At 36.6% G+C, this 13,061-nt stretch overlaps 2 protein-coding genes across 2 annotated transcripts; both read left to right on the top strand.

Moving 5' to 3' along the window:
- The first annotated feature begins 4,811 nt into the window (after nt 1-4,811).
- Nucleotides 4,812-5,750, top strand: LOC136747331 (olfactory receptor 52E4-like). Its single transcript, XM_066700269.1, has one exon. The coding sequence runs from the start codon at nt 4,812-4,814 to the stop codon at nt 5,748-5,750; it is 939 nt and encodes a 312-aa protein (XP_066556366.1).
- A 2,182-nt stretch (nt 5,751-7,932) lies between these two features.
- Nucleotides 7,933-8,871, top strand: LOC136747152 (olfactory receptor 52B2-like). Its single transcript, XM_066700105.1, has one exon. It carries the CDS (start codon nt 7,933-7,935, stop codon nt 8,869-8,871), a length of 939 nt encoding a protein of 312 aa, XP_066556202.1.
- Nucleotides 8,872-13,061: the final 4,190 nt, after the last annotated feature.

The following is a 13,061-nucleotide window of genomic DNA, read 5'->3' on the forward strand; positions in this document are numbered from 1 at the left end:
ATCCATCTACTTACATTACCCTGAATGCCTACAGCTTCCAATTTGAGGATCAGTCTTTGGTGTGGAACCTTATCAAAAGCTTTCTGTAAATCTAAGTATATCATATCATATGCTTTCACGTGATCTACAGCTGCAGTTGCATGTTCAAAAAATTCTAATAAAATAGTAAGACATGATCTGCCTCGTCTAAACCCATGTTGACTATCTCCAAGAAAATGGCTTTCATTAAGATGCTCCTCTATTTTCTGTCTAATCATTTTTTCCAACATTTTACAGGTGATGCAGATGAGACTGATTGGTCTGTAATTGGTCCTGGCTCAGTTTTGTCCCCTTTCTTGTGGATTGGTATGACATTTGCTGTCTTCCACAGTCAGTTGGCACATCCCCTGTTCTAAGTGTCAATTGGAATATTTGATATAGCGGCCTATAAATCATTTCCCTCATTGGAAATTTCCTTTGTTGGAAATATACCATCTGGCCTAGGTGATTTGTTTGTTTTTAGTCCCTTTACTACCTCCTCCTCATTTATCCTGATATCTCTTAGGGTTTGACTGGACTGATTCCGCTAAGAACCTAGGAGTCACCCTCGATCCTGCACTCTCCTACACCCAGCACATCACCACGCTGACACACACCTGCAGATTCTTCCTGAGCAACATACGCCGAATCCATCCTTTCCTCACCGACTACTCGACTCAGGTGCTCGTCCAGTCACTGGTCCTCTCCCGCCTGGACTACTGCAACTCCCTCCTGTCCGGCCTGCCTGCAACTACTACCTGCCGCTCCAGCTCATCCAGAACTCTGCGGCTCGTCTGGTATTCTCTCTACCCCGATTCGCACACGCTACTCCACTGCTCCGCTCCCTCCACTGGCTCCCGATACCGGCACGCATTCAGTTCAAGACACTGACCCTCACCTACCGCTGTCTCAACCACACTGCACCAAGCTACCTTCAGACACTCGTCTCTCAATACATCCCCTCCAGACCACTGCGTTCCTCCAGTGCCAGAAGACTAACTCTGCCTCCTCTCCACTCTCCTTCCTCCAGAGCCGCTCCTTCTCATCCCTGGCCCCTAAGTGGAGGAAAGCCCTTCCCACTGAAGTCAAAACAGAGTCTCTGACCGCCTTCCGGCAATTACTCAAGACATACCTTTTCAGACTGTACTTGTAATTTAGTATTTCATTATCCTGTAAGATTGCACTTATACAGCATGTTGTCATACTCTTGCCTTTGCATTAATAGCAATTGTTTATTTTGATTTCCCCTACGCTCCCTCAGCCTTAGTTCTTAACTTTGACTTAACATCATGTCTGCACTTATCAGCTCTTACAATCTAGGATGTAAGACCTTGTATATTGTTTACTGTGTCTCATATGCACTTTGTATTGCTTTTATATTTTGTAAGTCGCCCTGGACAAAGGCGTCTGCTAATAAATAAATAATAATAAAAAATAATAATAATAAGAGGGTGAGAAAACAAGTTAAAAAAAAAAGGTGTTGGATGTTTCATGTTAAAGATCCCACTTAACCCTTTCAGACCTGTTGTCCATTACAATGGACATCACTGACTTCTGATTGGTGATTAGTAGACTCTGAAGGACTCTAAAAGACCAATCAGAAGGCAGTACTGGCTTTCTAGTTGACATTTGAGTGACACCACACTGAGCTTCAGCATGGCAGCACAGCGCCTTAGCCGCCCAAGTAAGGAACATTTTTAGCAGTTATATATGTATATCTAGACATTTATATCCTCATTTGGTTGATTTAACATGATGTTTAAACATTATATTTGTTAGATCCAGTGTTATATGTTAAGTTCCAAAATAAATTTGTCAGAAATGACGAAGGGCTCGAAATGATCTATCACACATTATTATATTTAAGCTGTTTTGTGTCGGATTAATTCTATGTTGTTTTTTTTACCAGTATTTAAATAGCAATAGTAGTTTAAGTATTCTTAATGTATTTGATTAATGTATTAAGTATTTGTAATGTATTTAAACCTAGTAATAGTTACAGTTAACAGTTAACTCAGTGGTTCTCAATCCTGGTCCTGTGTTCTAGCTGAGCTCTCAATTACTTCTCTTGAACTTGAAATCTCCAACTCCAAGCTACACAATTTGAAAAGAAAATTAAGCAAATTAGTTAAATTGAGGGTTCAATTAAGTAATTGAGTGCTCGGTTGGAATGAAAACCAGCATGGGGTCCCCAGGACCAGGATTGAGAACCAGTGAGTTAACTCCTCCAACCCCGGGCCAGTGCTAGGTAAGGGGTAGGGCCCCAAATTCGTGGCCTGGTTCTGGGTCAGATGTATAATGTGGCGAGCCGCACCAGCCTGATTCTGGTTTGGGTCAGACATGCCAGTAAAGGGGTATACCTCAATAATCTGTACTGCAGCAGAGATAGATCTGATCACTGGGGTACAAGGGGAACTAGAGTGGTTCCTAAAGTTATGGTTTTATGCATCTTTGCATATACAGTTAGTGTATATGTATGATGTACAGCACTTTTTATCACTTTAAAATGAAAACACAGTTGGAAATGGCAACTGTGGTAAAAACTGTTAGAATCAGAACAAGACAGCATCTATCAACATTTACCAACTAAATTAATACCAGCTATAGTGTCTTATGGTTTTCATTAAAAAATAATAATAATAATATGGTGCACAATACGCATTTGATTTTGAAGTTTGAATTGTACTCCATGCACATCATGTACACAATGGTCAATTTGGACTGACCTCTGCAGGAGAGGTTTCAGTTCTAGGATGATACCATACAGTGCTTACACATTGCTCGCATTTTTCTCCCAGTTTTCTCTTGCTTTCTAAAAGTGTGCTTTTCTGAAGACGAGACATCAGCCACATTTGCAAAGCTATTGAGCTATCATGTGGATGGTTGCAGTATTGTTTTGTCTTATCCTTCAAAGTTAACTTTTAAAAGAAGGTGGCTTTTGATAAAGTCGATAAAGCAATAAGTGAGGAATATACCATAATATAACCATAAAATAAATGTCTGATTCTCAATTGCACTATATGTCTCTCTCAAAAATACAACAAGGCTGTTAGTGAGATAGTGAGATTCCAGATTCATGAGATGTCAGAATTCAGGTCGTTGTTTTCTCTGGAGATTCTGATTCGGTGCTGTTGCTCTCTTGAAACTCCTATAAAACAGCAACTCAAACCAGGGGAGGAAATCCATATTTTTTAAATGTGTTACTGAAAAGTATGACAAGTCTCAAATACTCATAAGAAAGGTAAGTTTATATTAATACAGTTACAGACTTTTTAATTTCTGATGAAATTTGAAGTAGGGATTTGGGAAAAATGTATAGTGTAATATCGCAATATTTTTTATGATATCAAAATCAATCCTCTGTCTCCACAAATTGATTTTTTGTTTGCATTTTCAAGCTATTAAATGCGGTCATTTTATTTTTATTGAGGCAAAGTAACAATTCTGTGATTATTCCAATATAGATGGCACAATGGTTTTTTTTTAAGGGATGATTTCAGAATTTGACTGTTTTAGACAGTGATCTTGGTTCCAAAACATGGCTGACGCCAACAGTATTCGAGTTGTGCCTTTTAAATCTAAAGAAAGTATGGGCTCACTTTGAATTTAAGAAAGAACACCATATGTATGCAATGTTGTTATGGTTAAATGTTATTATTGTTAATGTTATAAATGATACTGACTTATATCGCTGTGTGTTGCTGCTCAGTCTGTTGAGGCATAGCTTATATTAAAGATTGTTAACATTCACATTTCATTTTTAAATACATTTTAGAAGGTTCTAAGTACATTTAGTATACAGACTTATGGTTTTTATTATATTATTCAATGTATTTTTGCAGAATTTTGTCATTGGAAGTAGATTTAATTGTTTGTAATGGTTCAATGATGAAAAGAAGCAATACATCGCAATACACAGAATTGTAAGTATTCAGAAAATCACTGTACATATCGTATCGGCACTTAAGTACAGTGATATTGTACCATGAGGTTCCTTGCCATCCTACCTTAAAATTAGGGGTAGGAATTGCATTTCAAAGTTATGGTTGTGGTTGCGAGTACACAGTTTAATCCTGTAGTCTGAGGGCACTTTTTTTATTTAGGTGAATAGATTTGTTTTCTCTGCACTGGGAGGACATGGATCTGAGGATCTCCAACAAGGACCCTGATCTGGAATTGAGCTTAAAAATGTATTAAAGCTCTGGAACATCCTTTCATGGTGCATAACTGGGTGGAATTAACTTTTCTCCCATTTTCACATAGATGTAATTCCTTCCCAAGAAACATTGCAGGGTAGCTTTCACTGTAAACTATAATACTCTGCAGCACAAAAAAGTAAAGAAATAATAATAATCACCATTATCATCATTAAATATTCTCTTAGTTTGTAAAACAGGTTATAAAGCAAATTAATGAAGGTTCTTGCTCAGAAGTTCAAAATCCTTCAATAGGACCTCCACTTTACCAGCTATGTTAGCCAAGTTCAACCAATTTGAAACCCGTATTAGAAAAATAATTAGAAAAAGGACACATGAACATGAAATCTTAAATCAAAGATAACCAATATTTTATTCATTAAAATTCTTAGGAAAGAGGCCACAAGACTTAACATGCTGTAAATCCAAGGCTTATTGCCTGCTATTGATACCTAAAGTCTTGGGCTAAGGTACCTGGAAAGCAAAGTTAAAAGGCAATATGTAGTGCAATACAGTAAGGCTATCCAGTTTTATTTTCTTGAATGTTTGAAATAATGATCTTTCTTCCATTCAATGTTTTGCAGGGCCAGAGAAGTGATGGAGAACAAATCCCTAAATGTGAGCTTTAATTTGACTTTAGATCCTTTTGTTCTACTACCTGGAGGCAAGTATCCCATTTTTTTTCTGGGACTACTCATCTTCTTATTCTGCCTTTTCTGTAACCTGACTATGTTGGTTTTGATCACTGTGGAGAGGAATCTCCACCAGCCCATGTACTTTATCCTTTTCAGTCTTCCTCTTAACGACTTGATTGGGATTAGTGCCCTGCTCCCCAAGGTGCTCTCGGACATTGTCACAGAAAGCAGCACTGTCTATTACCCCCTTTGTGTGCTTCAAGGATTCTTGCTTCACATGTATGGAGGGGGGGTTCTGTTCATATTAGCAGCCATGGCTTTTGACCGCTACATAGCAATCTGCAAACCTTTAAGGTACAACACCATCATGACCCCCTACACTTTAATAATCATAATTGCACTTGTTTGGGGCCTGGATTTTCTTTTGATCATCTCACTGTTTTCCATTCAGGTGAGACTTCCCAGGTGCCAGAACTCTATACCGAATGTCTTTTGTGACAATTCCTCACTTCTTAAGCTGTCCTGTGCCAATACAAGTATTAATAACATTTTTGGTTTGTTTATCACAGCTGTCATGCAATTTATAAGCGTATCTGTGCAGATGTATTCCTACATTCAAATCCTAATTGCTTGTGTAGTTTCAAGAAGGTCAGAAGCCAAGAGTAAAGCTATCAACACCTGCATAGCCCAGCTGGTGATATTTCTGATGTTTGAAACTGTGGGGACTTTTACAATCCTTTCATACCGGTTTACAAATGTCTCACTTAACTTACAAAAAATTACAGGGATGCTCATTTTTATCATCCCTCCAGTATTGAATCCAATTGTATATGGTTTGAAAACAAAAGAAATAAGAAATACTCTGATAAAGGTTTTTAAACAAAAGGTTTCAATCATGTAACACTTAAAAAAAAAAAACATTAGCATTGTTAAATACATATTGTTATGATTTTTTTTTTTAAATGATGGTATAACAAAGGCTTTCTTTTTGAAGTTAGGAAGGTATTTGAGTTCAGTGAATGTGACTCTAGAGCTTATTTTAAAAGTCATGGATTGTCCCATTGTGTATATTTGATGATTTTGTGACTTCCAGTGTTTAATGGTCATATTTGTGCCATTTCTGTTATAAATATAAATGGAAGATTTGGAAGAAGAATGGATGAAGTCAAGCACAATATCTTCCCACCCTCAGGGGTAAAGGGAAATGCCACACATTTGATCACCACACAGCAACTGGATTAGCAAAGCAGAGATCAGAATATGTTAAGTTTGTTCACAGTGACAGTAAACAAATTGCATGAGAGGTCAAAGGATTTTGGGAAGTTTCAGTGTTTAGACCACAGTGACAATATTCAATCAAAGCTATGGGCTAAAAGTCTAGCAAACAAACTTCATGCATAATATAAGAAAAGAGACAATAGTGAAGGAAATAACTTAACCCATTATGAGAAAAAGGAAATCACTGCTTAGCATGCTTTTATAGTCTCAATGCCACCATCATCCACTCCCCCTTCACACAATAACTCAACCCCAACCCATCTGTGAACTTATTGGTTATGACAAAAGATGCATGTCTGCATCATGGTTTATATGTTCGTACCACATTATATTTTCCCTCTAGAAAGTAAAGTAACACCTTTTCCTGTAGTCAATACAGGTAGCAATAACCAAAAACAGGATTTTGAATCGCGGTCACAGAAACAAAACATAAACAACAAAAAAGGTAAGATTGTTTTATTGACTCTCTAATTGTGTACGAATAAAGTTAACATTTTGACCATGAAATTCATAGCCACGATTACATTTAGAGGGTAAATAGAGAAAAATATATATTGCCATACAGTGCAGGAAGAGTAGATAACATCATGGTTGAGGTGAACAAGGTGGCTGATTGCTTTATTTAGTTGTATTCTTGATTGCCATTGATTGCACTGCAGGTAGACAACTCCTGAAATGCCTTTGAACTCATAAATAAAGAGACTTGGCCTTGACTTCCTCAATGCTACCTTCAAGTTTAATTATTACAGAGATGCTAAGATTTGTTTACACTAAATATCTGTAATTGCTGGGTGTTCCCTTTTCAGCTGTTCTCCATCAACATTCAGAGAAATATTTCAGAGAAAAGTTCTCCCTTTGTAGGGTGTCATGACAACAATATTTAACATTTTTAATATTGCAACAAACCATCAGTGATTTACTATACAAAGTATTTGACTAAAGCACTATGTTTTAATGGTTAATCTGAAAACTTGATTGAAGTAATACAGTGCCAGAGCCTCGACTTGAACTGGGAACCTCCTGATAAACTTTCAGTTTAAACATTGAACCCCTTATCCAACTGATGATTTTGCTTTCATTTTGGCAAGGTTACACACATATATTCAATAGACCTTGGATAAGCACATACATATCAGGAAAAATGCCAACATATTAAATAAATTAAACCGAGAATGAGTAAGCGAGAATGAAACAGCTTTTTATATACAATTATACTTATCTAATTAATAATTTAGACTCTTTCTAGATCATAATTAGTTGTTAAGCCATAGTATCTCTGATTACATACCCCTTGAGAAAAGCACCTCTCGAGGAATAGACTGTAGTTGTGTATTCCTGAGCTGTATCCAAGAAAGGCCTCATTTTAATGGATTTCCCTCCCTCTTTTCTAGGGGGTCAGATCAAGTACAATGTGTTCATAAAACTGGACAAAAACATTCTAATCAGTTTATTTACTATTGAATATGGCTATTGGAAACAGTCATTTTTATTGCAAAAGAAACAAAAACAAAAAACTAGCATAACTCAAGGTCACTACAGGTCACTGAAACAGCTAAACAAAATGGGAGGCGGGGTAGGAGGGCAACAAACCTGCTGTCTCGTAATTCTCAAACACTTCCTGAGGTATACTAAACATTTTCATTAGAAAATGTATGTCAGCTATCAGAAAGTGCTTTGGCGATGAGGACTACTTCTACACATGCACTTGACTGCGAGGTTGCTGATCATCTAATCTCCATAGCAATGCAAATAATATTTTTTCTTTCATTCAATGTTTGACAGGGGGCTGTGGTAGATCATTGCTGATGGAGGACACAAGCTTGAATGACAGCTTGCATTTAACTTTAGAGCCATTTGTTTTACCACCGGGAGGAAAGTATCCCATCTTTATTGTGGGGATACTGGTCTACTTGTTTTCTGTTTTCTGTAACATGACTGTATTAATTTTGATCATTGTAGAGAAGGACTTCCACAGGCCCATGTACTTTATCCTTTTCAGTCTACCTCTCAACGACTTCATTGGGATTAGTGCCATGCTCCCCAAGGTGCTTTTGGACATTGTGACAGAAACCAGCATGGTCTATTACCCACTATGTGTGCTTCAAGGATTCTTGCTTCACATGTACGGAGGGGGGGTTTTGTTTGTTCTAACAGCTATGGCTTTTGACCGCTATATAGCAATTTGCAACCCTTTAAGGTACAACACCATCATGACCCCCTGTACTGTAATGATCATTATTGTACTTGCTTGGGGGGCTGATTTCATTTTGATAGGCTCACTGTTTTTCCTTCAGGTAAGACTTCCCAGGTGCAATAATTCTTTAACGAATGTTTATTGTGACAATCCTTCACTTCTTAAGCTTACGTGTGCTGACACAACCATGAATAATATTTTTGGATTATGTACCACAGCAATCATGCAGCTCATAAGCATATCTGTACAGGTGTTCTCATATGTCCAAATCCTCATCGCCTGCTTAGTTAACCGACAGTCTGATGCAAAGAGTAAGGCCATCAACACCTGTGTGGCTCAATTAGTCGTGTTCCTGCTTTTTGAATTTACCTCCACCTTCACCATATTGTCGCACCGCTTTAAAAACATTTCTTCTAATCTGCAAAAAATCACAGGCATGCTCATTTTCCTGCTTCCTCCTGTTCTGAATCCAATAGTGTATGGAATGAAAACAAAAGAATTGAGGAATACTTTGATCAAAGTTATGACAAAACAGGTTTCATCCAGGTAAATTATGGTATTGGACACACACAACTTTTTATGTATTTATTTATAGATTTTTAAATACTTACGTTGCAAAACAATTCAAACGTTTCATGTGTAATAAAAGTAGAACTGGTATTTTCTCTTTAGCCCTGCATTAAATTGTTCCGTTAATAAAATAAAGCAAACTAAATTCACTACATGTGGGAGGATAAATACCTTTAGAATATACTTAGGGATAAAGATAAAATTACAGATCCTATTATACTACTGTTGTGTTCCTGATGCCATGAGAAATTAACCAATATGTACATAAACCCCCAGGGTGTCAGCCCAGAACAAGAGCTGTTTTTCTTGAATGCCTTGCAACCATCTAACTTGTATAATCTGCAAAAAACAACAATCATTCAAGTGTATTTGCCAACAAGCTTATCAAAGGAATGGCTACAAATTTATAATTTCTTTATGCAGTCCAAAAAACAAATATATCAGCAACTCCCTCTTTACTTTCATAAATTCATATTTTTCAACTTTGTGGCATTCAGGTTAATGAAGGCAGGGTCCACAATTTGACTGACTGATGTTAGCATAGTGTCCTGAAATGCTAAACAAGCATCCCATAACATATCATATTCCTCCATAACAGAACATACATATTTGTATCCATGTGTTTGTATAATGACAAATAATAAAGCATATTGTAACAGAATATAATAGATACAAAATAAAATAACTCTTTAACATGACAAGAAAAACTAAAACAATTGCCAATGATCTTATTCACCACATTCATATATTCTGCCATGCAGGAGGTAATAGGAAATGTGTTATTTTCACCACATAAAATTTATCTAGTGTAGCAACACTGCCCCGGGTGAAATGAATGCCTGAGTCTGTTCACAGTGCCAGGACTGAAAAACAGGGCCAAGGGGTAATAGTTACAGCATTCTAGGAAAGAAAACAAAGAACACACATTTTAGAAAACAATAACTTTAAAATTAACTTTGTATGGTTAATGTATGCATGGATGATGTGGGAAAACATTATCTATGGTTTAATATGGAAATACTGTAAGTGCTTAAGCATGTTTTAATAGTTGTTATCCCCTCCTCCCACACCTAATTTAAAAAGTATCTGTGCACTGCAACTGCAATGCATACCTAGTTCTTGGTTCAAATATTGCTGTAAATTGAATTGAGGTACTTTTTGAAGTCACCTTGAAGAACAGAATAGCTGATGCTAAAGCTTTTTCAAAGTCAATACAATCGATACAAGCACAAAACAAGAACAGTAGTTACAGCTGCAGTCAATAAAAAACAAAACAAAAATATTTTAAAAATAATAATATTCTGTAGTTGTAAGGTAGAGAGGCCTTAGGTTTCATATACATTTTACATTTTGCATACCTACATTAGTTTGGTCCCATAAATCACAAACATCTGTATATTTAGAGATTAGATTAAGAAACAAAGCATTGAAAAATGAGAATAGAAGACTTCCATGCACTACTGTGTGTCAGCATGGGAAATACCAGCTTGTATTTTGCAGATTAAAATAGTTTAGTTTTTTTAACAACAAGGGGTTACAGAAGCATACTAAAATCTGAAGACTGTCACATTGCTAGATGAGAATTGTCTTTTTAATATATCCCTGAACCTGTAAAGTGTAAAGTGATATTGCATTTTATGACTTAAGCATTGATTTAATTGGTCTGCACAAGAAGCTGAGCCAGAGTAATCCGACAAGGTGTTTTAAACTATATAATGTACAATAAATGAATTGGAGTATTATACAAAGAATGATGGTGAATCATGATTATGGAAATTGATTATGTAAGGGTTTTACTGGATAATAATTTTGGACAGCTGTGCATGATAATGCTTGACCCACTACCCCATCATACATTGTTTATTGCTTGTTTATTTCATTGACTTAAGTAAATAGTTTAGTCTGAACTGCACTGCACCCCCATTGCCTTTTTCAGTCACTGCTCTTAACCACTGGACCTCACAGTTCCTCATATTAGTTAATTCCTGCATGTTCCTTTTTAAAGGTATTTATTTCCAAATCTTCATTTAATGTGTAACTCTTATACAGAGATCCCCCCGAGGCCCCTGAGAAAAATGTGTCTTGAGAATCATGCTATAGTTACAGTGGAATTGCGTAAGTTTTCACCCTCCAACAGGAGCGAGTTTGACAATTTTGTGACCCCAATCAAAGCTCAGTTTAGGGGCCCCTCCTTCTCTACCTGTAATTACCAATTTAGTGTTTTCACACCCACCATATAAAATAAACATAATATAAAATCATACGCGAAGGTGACCTACCTTTTAGATAGATGTGCAGACAGGCTGTGTGGTCTATGAACTCAAATGTGTATATAGCCTCAATCTGACAGAGGAGAATTGTAGCTTCACAAGAGGTATTACTTATTAAGACATGTTAATTCATCGCAAAGTTATAAATGATTAAAATGTTCCAACTACTTGGAATATACAAAAAGGTGAAAATCACTATTAAAGTTCCATTTTCATTATTCAACTCTTTAGCAACATATTCAATTTACATTACATTTGGCACAGATATTCCTTCCAATATGTACAATATATGTAGATTTAAAATAACAATGTGCCTTTAAAGGGAAAAGGTTATGTATTAAATATAATCTCCACAGGGGAGAGAGTTCAAGAGTTTAGGAGATACTGAAACCATGATCACCACTGGATTATTATTTTTATTGTCATGGGCGAGTGAGCCCTAAATTAATTAATTAACAAAAACTAAGGGAAATTGGATAACAAGAGGATACCAGGATACTTGCATATATTTTGTATATATGTCTTGCCAGTAACAACTGTATAGCAAAATAAAGACACTGTTATTAATTCCCTGTAGTGTGTCTGTACTTTACCGTGCTAAGCATGTATACAAATAGTGTGAATGATTGTGAAGGTGTTCTGACATTAACAGTATGAGAATTTTTCTTGTCTTTCCTGTCAGCATACGAGTGATTACTTCCTGTATGTCTGAGTGGTCCTTGGTCAAGATGCTGCTAAAAAGCATGGCATTTTAGATTTAGTCAACCATTGAACTTCTGTGGTAACATGATAGAAACAAGCCTAGGTTGTTGGACATAGCCTTGTTTTAAAGTAAATTGAGTAAATTAGTAAATTGTAAACTACAGGGTGAAATCAGACCTTCACCCTGTAGTTTAAAATTACATAAAACTATGCTTTGTTTTAATACAAAACATGATGGCTTTATCTGAGAAAATAAGCATTTTGTTGCAACTTGCAATTCAGTCTGTAATGTAATACTAATACTAGTTAGTAGGGGGCCCCGCCCCACACAATTGCGTGGTTTGAGTGTTGGGAAACCACGCCACTGCCCCCCAAGGACTTTTGGAATTGTTTTAGTCTAGAACTTGGGAATTGGGATTTTCTGTTTCTGATCTACACAATGTATTCATTAATATTAGGATATTAGGAAAAAAAATGTTATATATGTTTTTAAATTAACTACAAATAAACAACTGAAAAGTATTCACCCCCATTACTATGGCACACTTAAATAAGCTGTGGTGCAGCCAATTGCCTTCAGAAGTCACATCATTAAGTCCACCTGTGTGCCATTAAAGTGTCACATGATCAAACCAGAGGAGCTTTTCCAGATCTGCAGGGACACACAGACCCGGGGACACAAATGGAAATTGGGCTTCAAGGCATTCAAGACAGAAAACAGGAGACACTTCTTCACACAGAGAGTCGTCACAATCTGAAACAATTTCCCCAGCAATGTGGTTGAAGCCGACAATTTGGGAACATTTTAAAATAGACTGGACGTGATCCTTGAATCACTTAGTTTTTAACTTAGCACTATGGGTCGAATGGCTTCCTCTTGTTTGTAAACTTTCTTATGTTCTTATGTTCTTATGATCTCAGATTAAATACACCTGTTCCTGGAAGGCCCCAGAGTATGTCAGAGAGCATATCCAACCACACCATGAAGACAAGTCAGTGAGAAAGTTCTGGGCCCTGTTACTCATAGCTGGCTAACTCAGATAACTTTCAGGATAACGTGACAGAAGTCTGGCTTTTTCCATTTTTTGAAGCAAGCTTAAAGTCCAGCTGAGTAAATTACCATAGCAACACATCATTAATCTTAATCATAAACCTGCTCCAGTACAGGCTGACTTTGAGTTAGCCGAATATGTGCATA

This window comes from Amia ocellicauda, chromosome 3 (genome assembly GCF_036373705.1).
Source record: "Amia ocellicauda isolate fAmiCal2 chromosome 3, fAmiCal2.hap1, whole genome shotgun sequence".
In the NCBI taxonomy this organism is placed as follows: domain Eukaryota; kingdom Metazoa; phylum Chordata; class Actinopteri; order Amiiformes; family Amiidae; genus Amia; species Amia ocellicauda.

Excerpts from the sequence above, each read along its gene's own strand:
- LOC136747152 (XM_066700105.1), top strand. The coding sequence starts at position 7,933 with ATGGAGGACACAAGCTTGAATGACAGCTTGCATTTAACTTTAGAGCCA.
- LOC136747331 (XM_066700269.1), top strand. The coding sequence starts at position 4,812 with ATGGAGAACAAATCCCTAAATGTGAGCTTTAATTTGACTTTAGATCCT.